Here is a 20,449-nt window from a genome sequence, read left to right as displayed (position 1 = left end):
TTATTTTCTTGTTTTTCATTTTTAAAAAGTTATAGTTGACATACAATATATTAGTTTCAATTGTAGAGTCCAGTGGTTAGACATTTGTATACCTTATGAAGTTTAGTACCCACCTGGCACTGTACTAGTACATAGCTATTACAGTGCCAGCCACTCTCATTCCCTATGCTGTACTTTACATCATTGTGACTATTTTTATAACTGGCAATTTGTCTACTGAATCCCTTCACCTTTTTGGCCCATTTCTTCACCCTCTCCACGCCCCCATCTGGCGATCATTAGTTCTATGCATCTATGAGTTTGTTTCTCTTTTGTATGTTCATTTATTTTGGTTTTTAGATTTACACACACACACACACACACACACACACACAGGTGAAATTATATAGTTTTTGTCTTTTTCTTTGTGACTTATTTTTCTTAGCATAATATCCTCTAAGTCCATCCAACCTCTTTTTCATTTTTTAAAAAGTTATAAAAATATATGCTACCTGTAAAGATTTCATACCCACTTTCCACTGTTTAGTAAATTAAAATTTTAAATTGATTTTTTCTCTCAATAGATTATTCACATTTTTAAATATTTTAAAATTATCAAACATTATACAGTGAAGACACCTTACTCTCGTTCCCCCACTACTCAGTTCCCCTTCTTGGAGGCAATTAATATTGTCAGATTTTTAAAAAAATATATTTTACTGATTTTTTACAGAGAGGAAGGGAGAGGGATAGAGAGTTAGAAACATTGATGAGAGAGAAACATCGATCAGCTGCCTCCTGCACACCTCCTGCTGGGGATGTGCCTGCAACCCAGGTACATGCCCTTGACTGGAATCGAACCTGGGACCTTTCAGTCCGCAGGCCGACGCTCTGTCCACTGAGCCAAACCGGTTAGGGCATATTGTCAGATTTTTGTGTACTTTTTAAGACATACTTTGTGCATTTTTGAGCAAATGTATCTGTGTGCTTTTGGGTGTGTGTCTCTTTTCAAGCCACAAATGTTAAGTATGCGGCACATACTTTTTTGCACATATATTCTTAGATAACTTTATTTGTATTTTAACTTTTAAAAAGTAGATAACTATATGCTCATGGTTCAATAATAAAATAATGAAAGGCTTGAATAGTACCCCTTCTATCCTAGTTCCCTGCCTGCTGTGCACACGCTTCAATGAATCTTTATGCATCATAGAAGCAAGTCAGATGGCGTATGCTTTTGTTTCCTTTTCCTCCTGTAAGTCGCAGACTAACCTTTGACATCTAAGAAGGTGGTATAGACTCGGTGTTAGGAGCAATGACTCCTTACATTCAGATGTCTGCTCTGCCACGTATCAACTGTGTGATTGTGGGCAAGGTATTTTTTTTTATTATTGATAAAGGTATTACATATGTGTCCTTCTCGCCTTATTGCCCCCTCACCCCCTACTCATGCGTGGGCAAGGTATTTAACCTGTCTGTACTTTGTACACTTCTTACGAAGATGGTAAGGCAGTATATATACTTTGCTTTGAATAGTACTGTAAATAAGAAGTATATGTGTTTGCTAGTAGTAGTATTTTTATTTTTAAGGACAGTGACTAATAAAATAATCAACAACCAGTATAATTTGATTTCTAGTAGTGATATATGGATATGGGTAAATTTATTTAACAGAAAAGGATGGATGGGATTCATCACTTGCTTGAATTCTACTTAAATACATTTTAGAAAACTTCAGGAAACAAAACTAAAGCAGCTAAAAAATATTAATGTTCCTTTTTATGGAGTGATAGTTTTTGTATATACTTGTTTAAACTAAACAGATATACTCTCTTTATGACATGAAAAAGTCCCAGAGAAGGTGAGGGTAGAGATGGCTGCTAAGAATATAAACTTTTGCATAGTGCATCACATTTTAAAAGTGATTTCTTATGCTTTTTCCACTCAAATTTGGTGAAAATAGATACATATCTACATATATTTAATTTTACGTGATATTGGTCCATAAAGTTTTTAAATTTCCTAGCTTTATCATTTTAGGATCAAATCGTTAGAACATTAAATGCTCTTAAGGCAAGCAGTAGATTGGAGGAGTGAATTGTATTTCTATTTAATTTGTTCATCCTCAGTTCTTTTTTTTTTTTAAACATATTTTTTTATTGATTTCAGAGATGAAGGGAGATGGAGAGAGAGGTAGAAACATCAGTGATGAGCAAGAATCATTGATTGGCTGCCTCATGCATGCACCCCACTGGAGATGGAGCCTGCAGTCTGGGCATGTGCCCCAACATGGAATCGAACTGGTTCATAGGTCGATGCTCAACCACTGAGCTGCGTTAGCTGGGCAGTCCTTTTTTTTTTTTTTTTAATTAAAAAAATCAAAGGAACAACCAAACCTCTCTTCCCCTTTCTCTTCTTCAGATCCCTATTACAAAATAATGTACACTTATTATAGAAAATATAAAAACAGAACATACACAGAGAAGTAAGAATCACCTTAATTTCATTACTCAGCTTAATATTCTGATAACAGTTTGATGTCTAGACAGCTTGCCTTTTTTTTCCTCTGTGGGGATATGCACACATAGTCACTCTTGTTACTAACTTGCCTTTTATTTGTTGTTAAATATATTTTTATTGATTTCAGAGATGGGGGAAGAGAGAGAGAGAAAGAGATATCAGTGATGGGAATCATTGATCAACTGTCTCCTGCACGTCCCTATTGGGGGTTGAGCCTGCAATCCCGGGCATGTGCCCTTGACGGGAATTGAACCCGGGGTCCTTCAGCCCACAGGCCAATGCTCTATCCATTGAGCCAAACCAGCTAGGGCAGTAATTTGCCTTTTTTTCTGTCTGTGGGGATATGCACACACAGTCACTTGTGTTAGTAACTTGTTTGCCTTTTACAGTGATGTCATCAGGAATGCTATACACACAGATGTTTTTTATTTTTAAAATAAACTTAGTATCATGAACGTTTTAATGTCATTTAATTACCTATAGTATCATTTACGATAGGTGCATCATATTCCATTGAGCACATATGCCATACTGAATTTTATTTTGTATGAAAATTCGTGCAAGAGTAGCCCTTCCTTCCCCCGGCTGCTGGCACTGGCTTCACTCCAGCACTCAGGACGTGGGCTGCTTCGCTCCAGCCCCGGCTTCTTCCGGAAGGATGTCCGGAATGACGCCCAGAAGGATATTTGGTCTAATTAGCATATTACCCTCTTATTATTATAGATGTATTTGTTGCCTATTCATGGGCATTTTGAAAATAAGCTGTATCGTAAATATCCTGTACACAGCTGTTTTGAACATCCATTATTATTATTTTTTAAAATATATTTTTATTGATTTCAGAGAGGAAGGAAGAGGGAGAGAGAGATAGAAACATCCATGATGAGAGAGAATCATGGATCGGCTGCCTCCTGCAAGTCCCACTGGAGATTGAGCCCACAACCCTGGGCATGTGCCCTTGACCGGAATCGAACCTGGGACTTTTCACTTCGTAGGCCAACGCTCTATCCACTGAGCCAAACTGGCTAGGGCTATCCAATTTGGAATTACAGACTTACAGGATATATACTTTCTTCATGCTTTTGATACAGATTGCTAAACTATTCTCCAAATAGTTGGTATCTACCTATATGCTTGCCTGCATGAGGTGTTGTCTGTTGAGATGTGAATTACTCCTCTTCTGAATTAGTGCAAATTCACTTTCCATTGCCTCTAGAACCGTCTTTTTCTTCTCCACTTTCTGTTTTTCTATTCTTCTATATCCTTCCTCCTTCACACCTAAAACTTCATAGAAGCTGAATTTGACCCAGGTTGGAGAAGAAGCTGTTTCCAATGATCTTTTTTTTTTTTTTTTTTTAATATATTTTTATTGATTTTTTGCAGAGAGGAAGGGAGAGGGATAGAGTTAGAAGCATCAATGAGAAAGAAACATCAACCAGCTGCCTCCTGCACATCCCCTACTGGGGATGTGCCCGCAACCAAGGTACATGCCCTTGAATCGAACCTGGGACCCCTCAGTCCGCAGGCTGACGCTCTATCCACTGAGCCAAACCGGTTAGGGCTTTCCAATGATCTTTATCTCTCTTTTCACCAGCTTCTTAGTGTATTTTGCTGTAAAATATTCTGGGAACTCTCTTTGTAAAGCACCCAATTTTTCAAAGGTCATTTCTTTCAGTTTTACAGATCTTCATTTTCACGTTTGTTAATGTCTACATTTGTGAGGTGACCTCATGTTCTAGCCTGGTGGTGAAGAGAACTGTCCCTGGGACCCTGTGGATCAGGTTCAGATCCCAGCTTGTTCTTTTTAAAAATATATATATTTTATTGATTTTTTACAGAGAGGAAGGGAGAGAGGGATAGAGAGTTAGAAACATCAATGGGAGAGTAACATTCATCAGCTGCCTCCTGCACACCTCCTACTGGGGATGTGCCCACAACCAAGGTATATGCCCTTGACCAGAATCAAACCTGGGACCCTTCAGTCCGCAGGCCGATGCTCTATCCACTGAGCCAAACCAGTTAGGGCTCCCAGCTTGTTCTTGTTGACTAGCTTTGGAATCTAGGACATGTTATTGACCCTGTGTAGTCCTCCTCATTTTTCACTAGTGGAGATCATGATAATACTTTCCTTGGTATTTTGTTAGGATTTTAAGAGGTGATGCTTACAATTGCTCAGTACGTTGCTAACATTTAGTAATTACTCAGTAGGGCATCTTTTGTTAGCATCTCATCTGACGTGTGCGAATGAAGCAGGGATTGTTTTTGTCCTTCTGCATCTGAGTGAATGGGTTCAGGAAGAGGGAATACTTTTCCTGTCATCACACCAGAAAGTGATGTTGTCCAAACCTGAATTTAGGACTTTTGTCTTAAGGACTACTGCCAAGTGGGAGAACTAAGGTGGAGGACAGGAATTGTGCCTAATAATTAGGATAACATAGGAACAGCATGAAAAGTCTAAAAAGCTTTGTATACGGGGCTTGAGAGGTGCAGCTCCAAGAAGCCTTGACTAGACTCAGCAAGTTGGCTCGAGGATGACAGTAGCTCCGGGAGCAGAGGAGTGGTTCCTGTGCATCTTGGCGGGAGAGAGGCTGCTGTGTATCCTTTAGGCTCCCAGACACAAAGGCCAAAGAGTCTTGAAAAAAGTTTAGAGCACCAAGATCAAAACATTTAATAGATTTTTCTACTTTGGTTCAAATTAGAATGGAATCTTGCTTTAAATATATATGACTGATTAGGTTTTTATCTTAACTTGTTTCCGACAGGGCATGGTGCTGATGTGAAATGTGTAGACTGGCATCCAACAAAAGGGTTAGTTGTTTCAGGAAGTAAAGATAGTCAACAGCCAATCAAGTTCTGGGATCCCAAGACTGGGCAGAGTCTTGCAACACTGTAAGTGATAGGAACCCCACCTTGGTCCCCGAACAAAGGGAACAAAGCTGCCTGTATTCTTTTAACTTTTAGCTTTCTCTCCTCTCGTGTATTTTTTAAAAAGTAGTTTAGAAAACAGATGGATTTGTATCCATAGCTGTCTTATTAATTAAATATGATTTATGTCTGAATTCCTAATGAAATACGGCTTGATTTATGCTCTGCCACAGCTATCTAAATTTAATTTGGGTATCACGGGAGTGGAAGGTGAGGAAGAGATTGCGAAGGATGTGGTTATTACTATTCTGACTTACTTCTCTCCTCATTATAATGCACTTGGCACTGTGTGGAGTTGATGTGTATGCCCCTCACTAGACATACAGCCCAGCTTTCTCCATCCCACTATGTCTATTTATAGAGAAGCTTTTCCTCTATTTTTGAATCAGTTCTCAATTTTTTTTGTCTGAGATGCTTAGTTATGATGCAGCTACATAATAAATTTTTTTCTGAATTATCTGTAAACATGCACAGTGATATGAATATGTTGTTAACATTGTTTTGACCAAGCAGCTGTGTCCCGGTCCTCGTGATTGGGAGTGAGCTGGTTGGAGCAGGCTGCCGTGGCGCACACCTCCACTGGCCGCAGTCCACCCGCGTGTTTGGCAGTGGTGCTCTGTGGAGAAGTGCACTGTGCAGGCCTCGGCTTGTGGCAGTGTCTTGAGTTCAAATTAACCCTCACACTATCCCATGCTCTTTTTTTTATGCTTTGTCTTAATGAGAGGAGGTTCATTGAAGTTAAAAAATTTAATGAGCTTTATTGAATAGTAATTTATATGTTCCAATGCTTCCCCTGATTCAAAGATAAACTTCTATATCCATTTGAAGCTCTGCTGCTATTTTAACTGGTTAAGGAAAGCAATGCTTAGATACTGGACATTATTTCTGTCATTGACCTATTTATTGCAAATGTACTTTTAACTGTGGTCCTATAATGCTGTTTCTTCATGCTTTATTGCTTCTAGGCTAAATCTCTTGCCATCTTGACCCATGTGCTTTTCAACAGAAATGGCCATTATATGGATTTAGATTTGTTTTTAATTCTTACATTATTTTCTTGGTACTTTGTTTCTAGTCATGCCCATAAAAACACAGTGATGGAAGTAAAATTAAATCTCAATGGCAATTGGCTACTCACAGCATCACGTGACCATCTCTGTAAACTTTTTGATATCAGAAACCTGAAAGAAGAGCTTCAAGTCTTCCGAGGTCATAAGAAAGAAGCCACAGGTCAGTGGCTTTTAGAGACACTTCTCCTGACTTGCCTATGGTGTTCTGAGGTCCTAATAATTTTGCCTTTTCCTGTGTTTTTGTTTTACAGCTGTGGCCTGGCATCCTGTTCATGAAGGACTTTTTGCCAGTGGAGGGTCCGATGGCTCTTTGCTCTTCTGGCATGTTGGGTATGTAACACTTATTGAAGTTTTAAGAAGTTGCCTATTGTTTGAAGAGAGCACCTGAAAGTGTAAAACATCACACCGTTTGTATGTTCTCTGAGTGTTCATATGTTCTGTGTCAGAGACTTCCTGCAGCTTTCCATTCTGGAAACCCAGCTTGGACTAGAAAACTTAGCACATTTATTTTTGGATGTAGAAGTCATTAAGAGCAAATAAAATAGATTTTCTTGTTTCTTATTGGTAAATCATTTTTGAAGCATTTTTCCTAGCTGGTGTGGCTCAGTGGTTGAGTGTTGACCTATGAACCAGGAGGTCATTTTCGATTCTCGGTCAGGGCACATGCCTAGGTTGTGGGCTTGATCCCCAATAGGAGGTGTGCAGGAGGCAGGAAATCAATGAAACATCATTGATGTTTCTCTCTCTCTCTCCCCCACTCTGAAATCAATAAAAACATATTTTAAAAAAATATGTTACTGATGACAAATCAGCGCCCTTATATCATGTGAAATTGACAGATTAAAAGTAATAGGCTTTGGTAGCTATATGTTACACTAAAATAAAATGTCTTTATATATATAAAAGTTATATGTATATATAACTTTTGTGAAAAAGACTTCTTTCTGTGGTGCTATTGTAGGGTAGAGAAGGAAGTGGGCGGGATGGAGATGGCCCACGAAGGAATGATCTGGAGTCTGGCGTGGCATCCTCTTGGACATATCCTCTGCTCAGGCTCAAATGACCATACCAGGTAAGCTTTCTGTGGAAAAAGTAACAAGGGGTTACTGTGTTCATGGGGCAGGTGGAAATAAGTATGTACATTTTTTATTGATAGATTGGTATATTAATTTGTATTCTATCTTGTTCTTAGGAACATTTTTGTGGTGTTTTATAAGTACATATGTTATAAGAAGGAGATTGAGTATTGAATATGTTTTTGTTATTCAAATTTTGTTTTGCCTTCTGATTAAAAAACGTCTTTCTGCATTTTAAATTTTTAGAAGAAAAGCATTGTAAAATTGTGTTTACCAGAGGACTGGTTTGTACTCTTAAGTGCCCAGAAATATGCTGAGCTCATGCTCCTTGCCTTTCCCATCCATCACTTTTATTTTGCAGCAAATTCTGGACCCGAAACCGACCAGGTGATAAAATGCGTGATCGCTATAATCTAAACCTATTACCAGGAATGTCAGAAGATGGAGTAGAATATGGTGAGGCTCCGCACATTTATCCTTCTTTGAAATGAGATAGTCTGTTATAAAAGTGTTAGGTATTGAGGAGATTTTACAAAATGAATTTTAGTTTTATAGTTTATTGATTTGTAAACCACCGATGATAAGTTTCATTTTTATAAAAGTTCTAATTTTATTGGACCACTACATTTATAAAATCTCTATTGTGGATGTATTCCTATTTATAGATGACCTTGAACCTAATAGCCTGGCAGTAATACCAGGGATGGGAATACCAGAACAACTTAAATTAGCCATGGAACAAGAGCAGATGGGTAAGAGAAATTATACCTATCAATTCTATTTTTATAAAATTTTTATAGGTCTGTTTCTTATCTTTATGGTATTAAGTTATTTTGATAATGCCATTTTTTTTTAAAAGAAATGTTTATATAAGTAATGTAAACTGCATAACATTTAATCTATTCTTCCAAAAATGTGTTCATTGATGAAGTAGCCACTTTCTTTTATTTCCTTGACTAATTACTTATCTTTATGATTACAGGGAAAGATGAGTCAAATGAAATTGAAATGACAATTCCAGGTTTAGATTGGGGAATGGAGGAAGTGATGCAAAAGGATCAGAAAAAAGTACCTCAGAAGAAAGTTCCTTATGCAAAACCTATCCCTGCTCAGTTCCAGCAGGTGAGTGGCCCATCTCGTTCATGCATTGATGGTGCTGCTCGGTGAGTCTGATTGAAGTTTAGAAACAGGCTTCTCTGCATCCTCTCATTGTTGGCGATATTTCTGTGCTGTTGATCTTTAGAGCATTTTTCACGTATTTCAGGCATTCTTAGACGTAGTTCCCATCTGCTGCTTTGCATTTACTGCTGCGTTTGTCATGAGTCTTCTCCAGATCTTTTATTATTCTCACCTCCTTATTATCATCGATGCTATTGGAGGAAGGAAGAAAAAGAGGCCGGAGCACAGAGAGTGCATCAACTCTCTTCTGCATTGCCTGTCTTCTGCTTTATTGGTTCCCTCAGCACAAGGTGGGGGCGGGGGAGGGGGGAGTCCTTTGGAAGAGGCAGGTGAGCTTCACATTCTTAATAACATGCCAGATCTAACAGCTTTTAGTAATTTAGTGATTGCTACCTAGTCATGTGCTTGCCAAATCCCCTCATGTGTCACTAAGAACTAGCATCAGAAATAAAGACAGTGCACCAGGTGCGCCACCTTGTATTCAGATATTGGAATGAGCCAATGAATGACATGATAGAATGGTTTTTCTCATTCTGCCATTGTAAATTACACACTTAGGGCATATTTTAATATTCTCTTCTTTCCCAAGGCTTGGATGCAAAATAAAGTTCCAATTCCTGCCCCAAACGAGGTACTGAATGACAGAAAAGAGGACATTAAATTGGAAGAGAAGAAAAAGACGCAAGCAGAAATTGAGCAAGAAATGGCCACATTACAGTATACTAACCCACAGCTTCTAGAGGTAAGCACTTTGGGGGATTCCAGATGCTCTAAAAAGTAGGGCTGACATTATGGATATGCTCCTAAGGAGAAGGGACGGGCCTCTCAGAGGGTCTGTTAAACACCACCCCTTCTTCCTCTACGGGAGGAGCTAGTTTCTAACTAGAGCAGTCAAGCAGTGAGTAGACCTAAGTTAAATATACACTTTAGTAGAAAAGAGAAAGCCAACAAGTTTAAATTTAAATTCACTTATTTATCCCCAGATAAAATAATTTTTCTTTTTCTGTCGGCTCTAAAGCAGGTGGTTTGTTCTTAGTTTTCCTACCTTGACAGCTACCAAGAATAACAAAAAACTGGTAAATTTTTGGGCTTTTCCTGGTCAAGATGGATGTACATAATCCTGACTGTTGTTTCCCAGCACCTAAGAAGAGTTAGTCTAGAGCAGTGGTTCTCAACATTCCTAATGCCACGACCCTTTAATACAGTTCCTCATGTTGTGGTGACCCCCAACTATAAAATTATTTTCGTTGCTACTTCATAACTGTAATTTTGCTACTGTTATGAATTGTAATGTAAATATCTGATATGTAGGATGTATTTTCATTGTTACAAATTGAACATAATTAAAGCATAGTGATTAATCACAAAAACAATATGTAATTATATGTGTGTTTTCCGATGGTCTTAGGTGACCCCTGTGAAAGGGTCGTTCCACTTCCAAAGGGGTCTCGACCCACAGGTTGAGAACCGCTGGTCTAGAGTGAGTCTGGAGGCCTGAGCGCCACCTGTATGTCTGAATGTTATATGGACTCTAGTTACTGCTGGGGCTTTAAGAGGTTGATGCCTGTGTTTGTTTTGAGGTTCCCCAATGAAATAAGTGACAGCCACATTGTCATCTTCTGGCTTACTTTTCAGTATGCTTTTTCTTTTTTTCTTTCCAGCAACTTAAAATTGAAAGGCTTGCACAAAAACAGGCTGAGCAAATTCAGCCTCCTCCTGCATCTGGTACCCCTCTTCTTGGACCCCAGCCCTTTCCAGGACAAGGTCCAATGTCTCAGATTCCTCAAGGTTTTCAACAGCCCCATTCATCTCAGCAGATGCCAATGAACATGGCTCAAATGGGGCCTCCAGGTCCACAGGGACAGTTCAGACCCCCTGGACCCCAGGGACAAATGGGACCACAAGGTCCTCCATTGCATCAGGGAGGTGGAGGGCCACAAGGATTCATGGGACCACAAGGGCCCCAGGGCCCACCCCAAGGGTTGCCGAGGCCTCAGGACATACATGGCCCCCAAGGAATGCAAAGACATCCTGGACCTCATGGCCCTTTGGGACTTCAAGGACCACCTGGGCCACAGGGTAATTCTGGTCCTCAAGGTCATATGGGTCCTCAAAGCCTACCTGGCCCACAAGGTCACATCGGCCCCCAAGGCCCACCTGGTCCCCAGGGGCATATGGGCCCTCAGGGGCCTCCAGGTACTCAAGGTATGCAGGGGCCACCTGGTCCCAGAGGAATGCAAGGACCTCCTCATCCTCATGGAATACAAGGCGGGCCCGGGTCTCAGGGGATCCAAGGTCCCGTGTCTCAGGGACCTCTGATGGGACTGAATCCAAGAGGAATGCAGGGTCCTCCAGGCCCTCGAGAGAATCAGGGTCCTACTCCCCAAGGCATGATGATGGGCCACCCACCTCAAGAGATGAGACCTCACCCTCCAAGTGGACTACTGGGACATGGCCCTCAGGAGATGCGAGGCCCTCAGGAGATGCGAGGCCCTCAGGAGATGCGCGCCATGCAGGGGCCTCCACCTCAAGGGTCGATGCTGGGCCCTCCCCAGGAGTTGCGAGGGCCGCCAGGCTCACAAGGACAGCAGGGGCCACCCCAGGGCTCTCTGGGGCCTCCACCCCAGGGTGGCATGCAGGGGCCCCCTGGGCCTCAGGGACAGCAGAACCCTGCCCGCGGGCCACATCCATCTCAAGGGCAAATGCCATTCCAGCAGCAGAAAACAGCTCTACTGGGCGATGGGCCCCGGGCCCCCTTCAATCAGGTATTCTTTCTTTCCAACTGTGGGCATTACCCTTTGGGAAGATGCAGTGCACGGATGCGGCACAGCTGACGGGAATGCCTCTCAGGTGGTGATAGCGGCCTGAGAAGAGCATCACAGCTGAAGTGGGAGGCAAGAAAATGAAATAGACCATCACACGTATTGCAATGTGAATCTTAACTTCTCAACCAGTATTTTAATAGATGTTCTTCCAGAAAAGATGGAATCTAGTTGATAATTGTTCCAGGCCTCCAAAAGAGCTGTGGCCTGGGGAGGAAGCTGGGGGACTGCCAGCCTGTTGTGCTCCTTTTCTGGGTCTTTTGTAGCGTGGCTTGCCAGCTCTACCTTTTCAGATAGGTGTTTAAGGCCCCAGTAGACCTTAATTCTCAGGCCAGAATTACACATTCTCGAATTCTGACCCTGTGGACGGAATTCTGTCCAAGTTGTTTTCAGCTTACAAGAATATTTGTGAGGGAATATTTCTATGGAATTTTTCTTGACCTTTTTTTGACAGTTTGGCTTTTATTGGCCAAGTTATAGTGCTCAGGTTGCTTGGGGAGACGTACAGAAGGACTGCATGAGCAGGGAAGGGTGAACACGCTGGCCTCTGGGGTGTGTGCTCCTGCACCTTTCAGAGGACGTGACTCCCTGGCCTCCATTCCCGTGGAAAGGCCATACTGTGGACACTGTAGAAAGCACTCTGGTAACGGCTCTGAGCATTTGTCATGTGAAGATGACCACTGGATTTTCAGAATTAAAAGAACTAGCCAAATAAGATTATGTGGTACTCTTCATTAGATCTTCCAGAACTGAAAAATTTTATAGCAGCGAAGAATCTGATGGTATTTGAGTTTACTTCCAGAGTTTATTGTGCACTTTTTAATAAGTTTTATTCTATCATGTACTAAAATATTTTATAAATGCAAAGCATAATGCTGTAAAGATTTAATTGACATATAGAAATATTGATGGAATGAATATTTGAAATAGGGTATTTCACATCTCAGAAGTTGGCCTGATGAAATCTTTGCTCATGTTTGTCACATACTGAAATACTTTCTTCACTTTGACCAGGCGAATTATTTAAACCAATTGTTTTAATTGGTTTAATTTACTGGAATTGCTGTCAGGTATTAACAGCATGAGTTGTTTGGGGATGAAACATACAAAAAACAAATATAGAAATTACCTGTGTTATTGTTATAGCTATAGTGGTGTCCTGCAGTGAGAGCTGCTCTTTCATGCCAGCTAGTTTGGAGTGTGAATACAATTTTGCTATTGATTTTTGAAACTGCTATTTTCATAGAAGGTGTGTGTATTTGTCAACAGACCTGATCCAAGGTCACTGGACAGTGTGGGAAATCAGAATTTAGACATGGCTAGATAAAAATACTGAATATGAGGACTAGGGACAAACTTGGGGTCCAGAGCAAGGAGATTAAAAGCATCAGAGCAACGGGTTTGTATTAAGATAGAAGCTGCCAGAACCAAATGAATCCACAAGATCCCAGGTGACGGAGCAGGGAATGAGCAGTAGGTAGAGATAGGGGGCATGTGAAAGGAGCAAGCTGGTGTGGACACCTCCCTTGGCAGGAGCCTAGCCCTTTCTGTTCTCCACTCCCCTGTTCACACCCAGCCCTGCTGCCTGCCGTTTTGTGGCTCGAAGAAGCTGTGGCACCCGAGAGGAGTGGCGCGTCCTGGAAGAGTGCCGTCTCCCTGTTGCCAGGAGGTCCTCTGTGTGGGGTGTTGTCATTACCTCATGATTTCTCGCTTTCCATTGACGTTCTTGTTTAGCTTAAGAAGTTAAGATCTAGCTTTAAATAAAACCTATCAGCAGGTTTAAAATAGGTTTGTTTCCTCTTATTATGGTAAAAGAAGTATCTCCCTGAATTTAAGGACAGTTTTGCTATGATGTCACTAGCTATACATTTACTGCTGGAGGCTTTGGGGAAACCTAATGTTTTTCTCTTGTCACATTATAATACAATTGCTGTTCACAAAGCACAAGCTGTGGTTTCACACTCCCTCTTTAAAAACATCTTTTCAGGAAGGACAGAGCACAGGCCCCCCACCCCTGATCCCAGGCCTAGGGCAGCAGGGAGCACAAGGTCGCATCCCCCCTCTTAACCCTGGACAAGGACCTGGCCCTAACAAAGGTAAATATCTGCTGGCGGGGTAAGAGGTTGTATTTCACCACCTTTGCGTCAACTTTACTTTTGATGCAAAAAAAAAAAAAATTTTTTTTTTTACAATGCATAGCTTTACGGGTAAGTGTTTGATAGAATGGTCACCTGAACCTCTAGGAAAAACAAGAGCACAGCCACTTCAGGTCACAGTTCTGTCTGATGATGCATTCACCCACGGCTTTGCTTCGTTAGCCAGAAACCTGCTCAGGCAGCGAGCTCCTCCGGAGCGGCCGGAGGCCTGTCCACCTGCGGGGATGGGAGTGCTCTGTGCCCCCAGCGCACGAGCAGCTGAGAGCTGAACTGGGTCATTTTAGATGTTTTGATGGGATAAAGAATTCCGAGATTTTAAGTGTTTTTAATATCATCCCCTTCTCCCTCCAAATTGTATCAAGTATTGGATCGTTTAGCTGGTTACATTATTCTGCGCTGCTTGGAAAGAATAGGGCAGCGCACCGACCTGCCACGCCTCAGGTGGGTGATGCTGTGGAGAGCACAGAGATGAGAATGCCAGTGTTTAGTGCAGTGATGGCGAACCTTTTGAGCTCGGCATGCCAGCATTTTGAAAAACCCTAACTTAACTCTGGTGCCGTGTCACATTAGAAATTTTTTGATCTTTGCAACCTAGTAAAACAAAGACTTATATTTTTGATATTTATTTTATATATTTAAATGCCATTTAACAAAGAAAAATCAACCAAAAAAATGAGTTCGCGTGTCACCTCTGATACGCGTGTCATAGGTTCGCCATCACTGGTTTAGTTAGATGTGGAGCTATTTGGAAATTAGGTGTTAATCTTAGGAGTTGAAAGAGCACATGCTGGGAGCCAGAGTCCTTGTTCCCAAAGGGGTAAGCTCTTCTCCTGCGCCCGCAGGAAGAGCTGGAGCAGGGATGTAGAGGCTGCAGGCTGCTGGAGAGTTGAGGGGAGGGCTGGGAGGGAGTGGGGGGAAAGTAGGAGGTGCAGTGGTACATTCAGTGGGAGGACAAACCAGAGAGCCCGTGTACTGTGCAGGTGGCTTTTCAAAGAACTTCACTCCTTTTCCTCTTTTTTTTTTTTAAATTGGCTAAGCCCACAGCATCCTGTGGTTCATGTTAGGGTTCTTGTGGTTTTATCAGATGAAGATAAGTCCTTGTCAGCATTTCCAGCCCTAGCACTTGGGGAATTTAAAGCTTGATTGAGCCCTGGCTGGTTTGGCTCAGTGGATAGAGCGTCGGCCTGCGGACTGAAAGGTCCCAGGTTCGATTCCAGTCAAGGGCATGTACCTTGGTTGCGGGCGCATCCCTGGTGGGGGGTGTGCAGGAGGCAGCTGATCGATGTTTCTCTCTCATTGATGTTTCTAACTCTCTATCCCTCTCCCTTCCTCTCTGTAAAAAATCAATAAAATATATTAAAAAAATAATAATAATAAAATAAAGCTTGATTGAATGTATATGAGATATTAGAGGTAGGGATAAAGGAAGGAATACAAGAATTAGATGCTTATTTAATCCCATCCTATGGAGGGGTGGCCCAAGGGCAAGTAAGAGAAAGCAAGCATGAAGGACCATCTTTGGAATTTGGGGGCTGTAAGAAAGAAGAGTCTTTTATCCACAAGGTACAGCCGTCAGCAAGCTGAGAGCCTCCTCTTCCCCCCTCCCCGCCCTGTGTCTGTCTCCGCCTGCTTCCCTCCTTGTTCTTCCCCTCTTCTCTTTCTTTCCTCCTCCCCCCTCTCTTTTTCCTCCCAGGGACAAAAGGGAGAAGGGAGAGCCAAAAAAGGGGCCCTGCTGTCCCCTACTGGACTCACCCGCGCTGCCGCCCCATCTCCGGGGGCCACGTCCCTTCTAACTGGTAGTGGTGGGTTTCTTTCCCTGGATAAACAGGGGACTTGTAGACAGAAAGAGTCATGGGAAGATTAGTCTTCATAGGTAAGTCCAAGTGGAATATGCTCAGCTCCTCAGGTCAGAGGTCACACCCAGTTCCAGCAGCAGAATGTCCGAGCGAAGACGTATGTCAGGGATACTGAGAGGTGGGGGCTGTCTTCCATTAGGAGACAGGTCTGGGGCATTTGCAAACTGAACCAAGAGGTGGGTCGGAAGGGGCTTTTCCTGAGCATGATGGAGAGGGCTGGTTTCATGGAGGGAAGGAGAGAATTCTTCAGATGCTGTATTTTCATATGGAAACTTCCAAGTTTTTTAAAACATGTTCGAATGGTGAGGAGGGATTGAAATGGACAGAAATGTAAGAGGAAGGACATTGGAAGGGTAGGAATTATGGCTTACTATGATGCCTGGAAACAAAATTCAGCTCATCTTTATTGCCAGGGTGCAGAATGAAAAGAATTTTATTTAAGCCCTTAGTTGTTTTAGAGGCAGGAGTGTCCCTTTGCTCTCCACTTTTCAGAAATGTGATTTCATTGTATGTTGACCGAAATAAGTGCTCGTTTAAAATGGCCACAGCCGTTCAGGAAAACATCCCCCAGAGGTGGGAGGTGAGCTCAGTTCACCATCAGAAATTCACTGGTCTTTTTCCATTTTTATTCAGTAATTTAAATATATTACATGTTCAGATATTTCAAAAAATTTTTGGTGGGTTTCCAAATATTATTTGCAAAGAATGGTGACAATATTATAGAGGAGGGGTATCATTCCTAGAGAGACAGAAAGAGTGTTTGCATGAACCTGAACGGGACCCTGCGTAGAGCGAGGCTGCGTGGCCCCAGGCACTCAGAAGAGAAGCGCCTCCCTGTGCCTTACAAAAGAGAGTGTCTAGAACCAAAGTGTGAGTAACAGGTCAAGTGAAATGAGCGAGGGGTTAAAGGAGTGACATCGGAGGTGGCGGCAGGGGGCCCAGTGCCCTGTGATGGGCTCTGCAGGCCTTACCAGTGCAGCGGGAGGCTCTGCTTGGCTGCCTGGCCTGCACGGGAAGAGGGGCAGGGAGGGGAGCTCAGGCTGTTCCTGTGAGGCTGTCTTATGTTTCCTACTTAATCGCTATCTTGGAAGGTGGGTGTTGCTAATGCCATTTGAGATGAGTAATTTGCTTTAGGTCGAGTGGCTTTAACTAGAGAGTGATGAAGTTGAAATGTGTACCACAAAACCCTAGTTCCTCTCATTATATGATGCCTTGGAGATGGTGGTCTCCTCAGTGTGCTGAGAGCCAAGGAGGGGAGACTCTGAATGAAAGAATGCAGGAGCCTGGAAGACCTGGTAAAAGCAGCTTTGTTTCCCGTAGGTGACTCCCGGGGCCCTCCAAACCACCACATGGGCCCGCTGTCCGAGAGGCGGCACGAGCAGAGCAGCGGCCCCGAGCACGGTGCCGACAGGGGGCTGTTCCGGGGCGGCCAGGACTGCAGGGGTCCCCCTGATCGACGCGGCCCTCACCCCGACTTTCCTGACGACTTCAGCAGACCAGATGACTTCCACCCTGACAAGCGCTTTGGCCACCGATTACGTGATTTTGAGGGGCGAGGAGGACCTTTACCACAAGAAGAGAAGTGGAGGCGAGGGGGGCCCGGGCCTCCCTTTCCTCCTGATCACAGGGAGTTCAGCGAGGGGGATGGCCGGGGCGCAGCCCGGGGCCCGCCGGGGGCATGGGAAGGCCGCAGACCTGGAGATGAGCGATTCCCCCGGGACCCCGAGGACCCACGTTTTCGAGGGCGCAGAGAAGAAAGGTGGGGCAGATACTCGTCCCTGGAGCTTTTTGTCTATTTTCCCCACAAAGTCTCTTTTTCACTTGTAGCCTATACTCTCCACATTTTGCATTTAGACTTTTAAAAAAATTATGCTTTTTAACGTTTATATGGTTCTTTTGTCTTTACAAAAGAATGTGGAAATCATTTTTTCTTTGCATCTTTTTGGTTGTTTTAAAGTAATGGGAAGATCTGCATACTACAAAGTTTCTTGGAACGGATTAGAAATTTCCAGGTTCTGTGGATTAGAATGATGAAAGACGAGACAGATATGTAGATGAAGAATAAAGGAATTGTTCAATAGACAGTTCTTGTGAAATTGCCTAAAGATCCTAACAAAATCAAATCAGTGCTGTTAAAATAGGTCAAGGTCAGTCTTGAATGAGCACTCAGTGTACTTGGGGTAAAAAAAGAACACAAGAGCCTGGCCAGTGTGGTTCAGTGGTTGAGCATTGGCCTGTGAACCAGAAAGTCACGGTTCCCAACCAGGGCACATGCCTGGGTTGCAGGCTTGATCCCCAGTGGGAGGCGTGCAGGAGGCAGCCAATCAATGATTCTCTCTCATCATTGATGTTTCTATCTATCTCTTCTTTTCCCTTCCTCTCTGGAATCAATATTTTTTTAAAAAAGTAACATAGGAAATATGGAGGGGAAAAAAAGAAAAATAAAAAAATAAGAGAAATATGGAGGAAAAAAAAAACTAGAATTAGTGAAATTTCAAGAGAGAGTCAGAATAGTCAATGAAGATGATATTTACTGTGTGCTATTTAGCCTCGTTGTTACAGTGAATTGTCAGACAGGTGTCACTGTAAACATTTTACAGATACGGGGCCACACTGAGAATCAGCAGTTTCTTGACCTTTGAAGGCCCTGCAGGGCCCATGCTGTTCAGCACTCCTCCCTGCTCCACCTCAGTCTTCTGCTCATCTCTCTTCCCATCACAGTTCTCACTACTGTGGCTAGGAGGTGACTGAGTTAAGGGTTGGCAATCCCCATCCTCACAGGATGTGTTAGAAAATGTTGGCTGATAAAAGGGCCGCAGAGGGTGAAATAGTGGGTTAAGGAAAGCAGCTATTGGAAGGGAGTTTTGGGGGGAAAAAAAAGATTTAAGGGCTCCCAGTTTTTTGTGTGTGTGTGTGTTTTATTTTTATATATTTTATTTTTTTTACAGAGAGGAAGGGAAAAGGGATAGAGAGTTAGAAACATTGATGAGAGAGAAACATCCATCAGCTGCCTCCGCACACCCCCTACTGGGGATGTGCCCACAACCAAGGTACATGCCCTTGATCGGAATCGAACCTGGGGCCCTTCAGTCTGCAGGCCGACGCTCTATTCACCGAGCCAAACCGGTCAGGGCAGGGCTCCCAGTTTTCATAAGGGCCTTTCTTCATGATAGCCAGGTATTCACTCTGAAGTGGCTTTTTGTCTCTGCAGGCGCCTCATTTCCAATGGCTTTGGCAGCAACAGGACTTTGATTTCTTGAGTCTCTGCATCTTGCGCAGTTTCAGATTTACTAAGCCTCAGTTTGTGCTGTGTTTCGTCTAAACTGTGCTGCTCTTTGGAGATGCCCACCAGGCTTTTGGTCCTGCTGTGCTTGTTGCTCCCTCTGCCTGGGACTCGGTTCCCAAACGGTGTGGCTCCCTTCAGGTGGACCTCTCCTCCTGCTTTCTATTGCTTCACAGCACCTGGCACTGTGTGGCACTAGTGCTGTGTCCATTTCTTCCTCTCTTGCATCCTGCGGCGCTCCCTGAGGGTAGGGCTCCGCTCACCCACCACTGAGGCCTCAGCACCTGGAGCGGCATTCGTGTCGCAGTAATGTGATGAAATGAACCTGTTAGGTAAGGAAGGAGAGGCATGTGAGAGAGGTCAGCTTGTTAGGAGCTCAGGCTGCTGTAACCAAATTCCATCCTGCTAGGCGTAAGCAACAGAAATCTCTTTTCTCACAGTTCTGGAGGCTGAAAGTCCCAGATCAGGACCCAGCAGGGTGGTCTCTGGTGAGACTTCTCTTCCTGGCTTGCAGACGGCCACCCTCTCCCTGTCTGCAGCTGGAGGGGAGTGAGCAAGCTCTCCCTGGTGCCTCTTCTTAGAAGGCCACTGAGCCCATCATGAGGGCCCCATCAGTAAACTCTAATGACCTCAAAGGCCCATCTCCTAATATCATCACATTTAGGTCTTCAACATGTGAATTTTTTTTTTTTTTTTTTTTTTGGTGGCGGGCAGGGGTGGTGGTGTGTTACACAAACATCTAGATCTTAACAGGAGCTGTTTTCTGATTAGAGCATCTTAGATTCTCTCTGTTTTCTTGTAACGAGGGCAGTTGCATGACGGTTCCTGGGAGAGAGTCCTGCTGCGTTTGGGGGTTACCCCTGTGCTTCTCGGGACAGTAGTGCTGTCTGCTTTTCCTCTTCCTGCTCCGCCCCTCTCCTGGCCATTCCACCCTTACCTTTTGCTGTTATTTCAGCCAGTGTGCTGGTCATCCCCCTGTGTGTGCAGGAACAATGACTCAGACGTTGCCTCAGGCCAGGCTCATCACTGGAAGCTAAAGCCATTGGGGACAAGATTGTGGGGACAGGGGTACCTGCAGAGGAGATTGCCTTTGTACAGTGAGGTGTGGGCCCTTCCACCTGTACACCATAATCCATGAAACAAACAGACGCCACTTAGAAAGTGTAAGGATGTTTAACCGGAACCTAATCGTGAGGAAACAATCAGAAAAGTTCACATTGTGGGACATTCTATAAAACACCTGGGTGACCTTTCAACAACGTCAAGATCACAAAAGATAAACTAGGGAGGTGGACAGTTGTGGATTAAAGTAGAACACAGAAACATGACTACGAGTGACAATAAGTGATTATGACTGAAATTCATATTTTAAAACAACTGTAAAGGACATTTTGAGGACAAATGGAGACAGTTGAATGAGACTATAGAATAAACAATATTCCATGTTAGAGTAGTAACAGTATGTTATAGGAGAAATGGTGTTTTTAGAAGGAACATACTGTAGTATTCAGGGATGATGCACATGCTAGCAGCTGGTTTTAAAATGGTTTAGAACATGAATCTGGAAACAGGTGGATAAAGAG

General features: G+C 43.2%; 1 protein-coding gene across 6 annotated transcripts in view; it reads left to right on the top strand.

Annotated features, from left to right (window-relative positions):
- WDR33 (WD repeat domain 33) overlaps positions 1–20,449 on the top strand; it is a 109,409-nt gene that overhangs the window by 82,125 nt on the left and 6,835 nt on the right. Inside the window, exons 8-19 of one of the 6 annotated variants that reach the window (XM_070423190.1) lie at positions 1,145–1,234; positions 5,262–5,388; positions 6,500–6,654; positions 6,746–6,824; positions 7,456–7,566; positions 7,932–8,026; positions 8,236–8,322; positions 8,553–8,692; positions 9,339–9,491; positions 10,411–11,514; positions 13,559–13,667; positions 16,904–17,342. In XM_070423190.1, the coding sequence (XP_070279291.1) occupies positions 1,145–1,234; positions 5,262–5,388; positions 6,500–6,654; positions 6,746–6,824; positions 7,456–7,566; positions 7,932–8,026; positions 8,236–8,322; positions 8,553–8,692; positions 9,339–9,491; positions 10,411–11,514; positions 13,559–13,667; positions 16,904–17,342 (2,689 nt within the window). Of the gene's footprint in view, positions 1–1,144; positions 1,235–2,148; positions 2,474–5,261; positions 5,389–6,499; positions 6,655–6,745; positions 6,825–7,455; positions 7,567–7,931; positions 8,027–8,235; positions 8,323–8,552; positions 8,693–9,338; positions 9,492–10,410; positions 11,515–13,558; positions 13,668–16,903; positions 17,343–20,449 lie in introns of those variants that run through there. The other 5 variants (XM_070423192.1, XM_070423191.1, XM_070423193.1 and 2 more) reach the window with 5 other exon arrangements.

Source organism: Myotis yumanensis, unplaced genomic scaffold (genome assembly GCF_028538775.1).
Source record: "Myotis yumanensis isolate MYYU_CA2020_CCGP unplaced genomic scaffold, mMyoYum1.0.hap1 SCAF_8, whole genome shotgun sequence".
NCBI classification, from domain to species: Eukaryota; Metazoa; Chordata; class Mammalia; order Chiroptera; family Vespertilionidae; genus Myotis; species Myotis yumanensis.
Note: the sequence above shows the minus strand (reverse complement) of the source record. Positions and strands in the feature narration are given on the sequence as shown.